Source organism: Salvelinus sp. IW2-2015, unplaced genomic scaffold (assembly GCF_002910315.2).
Source record: "Salvelinus sp. IW2-2015 unplaced genomic scaffold, ASM291031v2 Un_scaffold775, whole genome shotgun sequence".
NCBI lineage: Eukaryota > Metazoa > Chordata > Actinopteri > Salmoniformes > Salmonidae > Salvelinus > Salvelinus sp. IW2-2015.
Genome location: NW_019942608.1, coordinates 28,248 through 32,987, shown reverse-complemented (window position 1 = coordinate 32,987; position 4,740 = coordinate 28,248). Strand labels below are relative to the sequence as shown.

The following is a 4,740-nucleotide window of genomic DNA, read 5'->3' as shown; positions in this document are numbered from 1 at the left end:
ACACGGTTAATGTGTTTCTTTGGGTTCACCTGAGGTCAAGTCTGTCCTTGTGTGTTAACATATGGCCATTCCCAGACAGGTCCATTTTCCAGGATACAGGTAAAACAAACAGGTTCCAGATACTAACAGGCTGTTAAATATTAAAGTGTTTGAAAATATATAGTTTGTTTGTACTTTAACAGGGTTTACCAGTTTGTATTTGTGCATGAAAAGGCTACCATCATCAGGCCAAGAGACAGATTTTGTGCATTATATATTTTATTTTTTATTAACTGATCTTTATCATTTTAGCACCAAGAAACATTACATATCAGTCAATGTTTAATTAATATAATTCTATATAATCACCATGCACCTTCATGTATGAATAGATTGAAAATGATCATTTGGCACTTGCTTACTATTTTAATACAATTTGTTTGATGAAAATAATGTACAGATCAAATCATCCTGACAGTTATGGTAGACAAAATTTCAAGATTATGTTATAATACTGTAATTGCAGCAAATGGTTGTTTATGCAACAGAATAGAGGGTTCTTAAAACTGTGTCTGCGTGAACTGAACGTGGGCCTCTGGGAAATTTAACACTGACAGAAGATTTACGATGTCTTTGGGTGATAAGCCTAACAAGACTGCATTCCATAGCATGAGTTAATGTTTCTGTAATGGGGTACAGGAGGAGATGGCTCCAGTATGGAGTTGGGGTCCGTACTCTGGTTTCTACACAATGAGAACATTCTTTACAGCAGATACTGTTTGCTGTGAATTATTAGTATATTTCAAATGAATCCTAACCTTGTGACCCATTCCATACATTTGTGATTTGTCATGAACATCCAGGAGGATGGACTCTCAACGAGCCCAACCAGCAGGACCAAAGGGGGGGTTGTTGACAAGCTCCATTACTGCAGTAATTAAATAATAAAGTTGACTTGTTTTGAAGAAATGTTAGTCTCTCCTTTTGATTAGAATAATTCCATGACATGGTTATGATATAAAATTAAATGTTTCAGAAGTAGAGGCGTCTGTGATGTTGATCTTTACCACTTAGTTCTACAAGCAATGTCTTGTCTTTATGATATAAGTCAGGTTCTGGAAATCAAAAAGGCAATCTGCCTATGCCTGTCTTTTGCAGACAAGTTGCATTTTAAAGTATGATTGGATCTGTTGTTTATGCATCTCGTACAATCACTGAGTAGGTCAGTCGTCTAAGTAACAGTCCTCYATSTTAGSAATGMACKWGATGACRTCMCTCARTTCGTCCAGGCTCTCCTGTAGCTGTTCAGCTGTCTGTCTGATCGTCTGGATGAACTTCATGGTCTCTGACTTGACCTCAGCCTTTGGTTCTTCACATCCAGTGGTCAGCTCAGTGGTGGAGTCTGTGTCCATCACGTTTAACTTATTGGTATCATTTGCCTTCGCATGTCGGATGTTGTGGATCTCTTTGGCATCCATGGCGATGAAGAAGATATCAACCGCTACAAAAAAAGCGGAAAATATTCCTGTCGCCACCTCTGCCACACGCACTGCCCTGGCAGTTTGGGCTGCCACCTTGCCAATATTGGCTACCCGGAGACATCGGAAGAGCTCTGTGGCGCCCGCAACGCCTTTCCCAACCCTCACCCCAGCACTAGCAGCGGCCTCTACATTTAAACCAGCACTTTCTGTCTTAGAAGAGCTACTTTTCATGAGTGTCTCCAAACCCTCAGCAATGTCTTGTAGAGATGTCACCACAGAGTTCATCTTCTCCTGGAACTCCTTGATGATGTTCTTGATGGCTAGGCGGTCGGTGGACTGATTGACCATGTTGGTGATGTTGGATACTCCTGCTGTGGCTCCACCAGTGACAGCAATCCCAATACCCACCCCAGTGACGATGAGGGAGGCGCCCAAAGTGAAGGGAGCCATGATGAGCCCGACTAAAGAGGTGATTCCTCCAGCTGCCCCAATAACACCTCCCGTCAGACTGCCTATGGTGGTGCCTTTGTGAATACTCTCCAAGCCACCTGCCAGAGTTCTCAGCTTGTCCAAGGTTGTCTGGAGTTCCTCCACAGTTTTCTCACTCTATAGAAATGAATGAATACATACATGTATATTAATGAATGGAAATGTAGATGTTTACCAGACATATTGATTGATTGAACGATTGATATTGCATAGCAAACCTTTTTTTTGAGGAAACTGATAATGAAGGGTTTTGCCATGATTTCACCAGCTGAAGGCCTAGTGGTCGGGTCTTGTTGGAAGATGTCACTCAAGAGGTCGCTGAGCTCCGGTGAGAAGCTCTCTGGTAGAGATGGGTAAGAACCCCTCAATATTTTTTTAATGAGGTCCGTTGTGTTCACTGCAGTGAACTGAGAAGAAAGAACTGTCTATGATCACACAATATCCATCATTATCTAGGTGGTGGACAGGCAAAATAGAACGAGTTCAACTTGTGTCGGAATTATTGGATTTTGATTGACCCTTCAAGTCAGAATTTTGCATCCCGAGTTTACAAGTTTTTGGTATCTGCTCTTAACTTTTCAGCTGAAAACTGATGAAACAGAGCAATCTTACAATCTTAATCATTTTTATAAGATACATGTAGCTAGTTTAATTTTGTCAATGTTAGCTAACTTAAGCTAGCTGGGTAGACTTATCTCATTGGTTGAATACTTTTTTCTACTTTAAAACAATTTGACTGCACTCACGTCGTATACAACTTCACCAACTGGAAAATGTGAAATAACAGCGAGCATTTAAATGCAGGATTACTTACTGCACCCTGAAGCATACACAACTCATACAGCACACATCCCAAGGACCAAATATCACTGCAAAGGATGGAAAATAAATACGTTAATTCTCATGTAATTATTATTATTTTACACTGCATAACCCTCATGCTTATTTTTGCACTTATAAACCTGTTATAAATCCTCTATAAATGTTTCATAAACATATCCTATGGTAACACTGTGTGTGCGTGTGCGTGTGCGTGTGTGTGTGGTGTAACAGCCATGTCAGTAGATCTCTGCAAATGTCAACTTCACATTTTCATTATTGTCTAGGTCATCTTATTGGCCTGGTTTACCTAACGTATGGCTTGTGACATATATCATGTCATTTTATGATGCCACATCGTAGGCCTTGTGACAGAGTTACAGTAAATGAGGGATTATCTAGCCTCAAATGTTTTGTTAGCTTTTGTGATTTCATTCTCATCTCACGTTACCTTGAACAATTAGGGAAATTGCAAATKATTACCTCAATATCCTTACATTTTYCCAGGAATATATATTTAAATATGCGTCTTAAATGTTTTCTACCTTTTGGTGTCATAGATTCCACCAGTTAGAATCTCTGGGCCTAAATAACCCACTATTCCGTCCTCGTTGGTAGTCCTAATAAATAAAAAAAGTCACATGAACAGAATTTTCCCCCCATACTCATTTATGTAATAAAAAATACAAAACTATTAATTGATGTAACTATTAATGTATGTTGTGTAAATTCAACATGAGCCTTTTATAATTACCAAACTAACATACTTTTCGTTGGCACTTCCAAACGCTCCCAAACGAAGTGTTTCAAATTCTGTGAGAAGTATGTTCTAGTATAGATAAGAAAATACCAGTTGAGGCATTAAGCAACAGTTTATGACATTCCATTATTTAATTTCGGGCACTGATATGAATCATAACATAAATTGGTGTAATAATCTCTATTTGTGTCGCTGTGGAGTCAACAATCCCCCACAAATCATAACATGCAGTTGATTATTTAACAGGGCTTTACATAAAACCTTACATTTTATCAACTCTCCTTTTTCTTTAAGTTTATTTCCAGGCTATCAATAAACTAATAGCCTTTACAAGATGTTTTATTAGCAGTACCTGGGGTCTCAGTTCTCTGTGAAGAAGGCCCTGGTCATGTACATGCTTCAGGGCCATGCAGATCTTGACAAACCAGTCCATAATCTGTGAAGGTATCAAAGTAATGTTTATTTAGCCTAAAATAAAAACAGTTGCGATGTGGAATTTTCTAGTTATTACTTCGGTTACCTTCTCAGAGTACTCTTCTGTAGGGTTAGTCATCTGCTCTTGTATCTTCTGTGACAGATTTCCCTTCGCACAATGGTCTGTCACTATATAGTAGCAGTTATCCTCTGTGAAAATGTATTAGTAGTTTGTGTGTGAACACTACTTGAGAATACTAATCGTGAACATATTAATACTGTAGTAGTTTACTTGTTGAAGTTGCTGATACTGTATTAACTTGTAATTCCAATATAATGTCTCTGAAAAAAATGAAATACATAAAACGACAAATAAAACAAAGTTAATGATGTAGTTACCTGGAAATGAGTTTTTGTAGTTTACAATGTGGGGATGACTAATCTGTTTGAGGCTTTCAACCCTCGAGACAATTTCTCCAGCACTTGAGTTCAGGACAGATGTCTGTCAAAACAAATTATACGTGACTTATTGAAAGATATAGGCATGTTAATTATTTAGTTTATCTTTATGAATACCTGTCATTATCAATCATTATTGTTGCATCTGCAGAGTTGCCTATAATTGAAAACCAATTATGTATACTATCCCTCTGTGATCATTCCAAATACCTCTAAGATGTAATCGATTCAGAAATAACAAATAGTTCTCACTTACCTCATTCAGTTTGATCTCTTTAATGACGAACTGGTCACCATGTTTGTCAGTAGCGATGACACCATTCTCTACCTTCTTCTGGG

General features: G+C 38.2%; 1 protein-coding gene across 1 annotated transcript; it reads right to left on the bottom strand.

The window, feature by feature from the left end:
• Nucleotides 1-582: 582 nt before the first annotated feature.
• LOC112068856 (uncharacterized) lies at nt 583-4,147 on the bottom strand. The gene is made up of 7 exons (XM_024136075.2): nt 4,049-4,147; nt 3,881-3,964; nt 3,536-3,597; nt 3,314-3,388; nt 2,764-2,818; nt 2,168-2,356; nt 583-2,066 (listed from the first exon to the last, which is right to left on the bottom strand). The coding sequence occupies exons 1-7, from the start codon at nt 4,079-4,081 to the stop codon at nt 1,203-1,205; spliced, it is 1,362 nt and encodes a 453-aa protein (XP_023991843.1). The 5' UTR covers nt 4,082-4,147; the 3' UTR covers nt 583-1,202.
• Between the last annotated feature and the right edge of the window lie 593 nt (nt 4,148-4,740).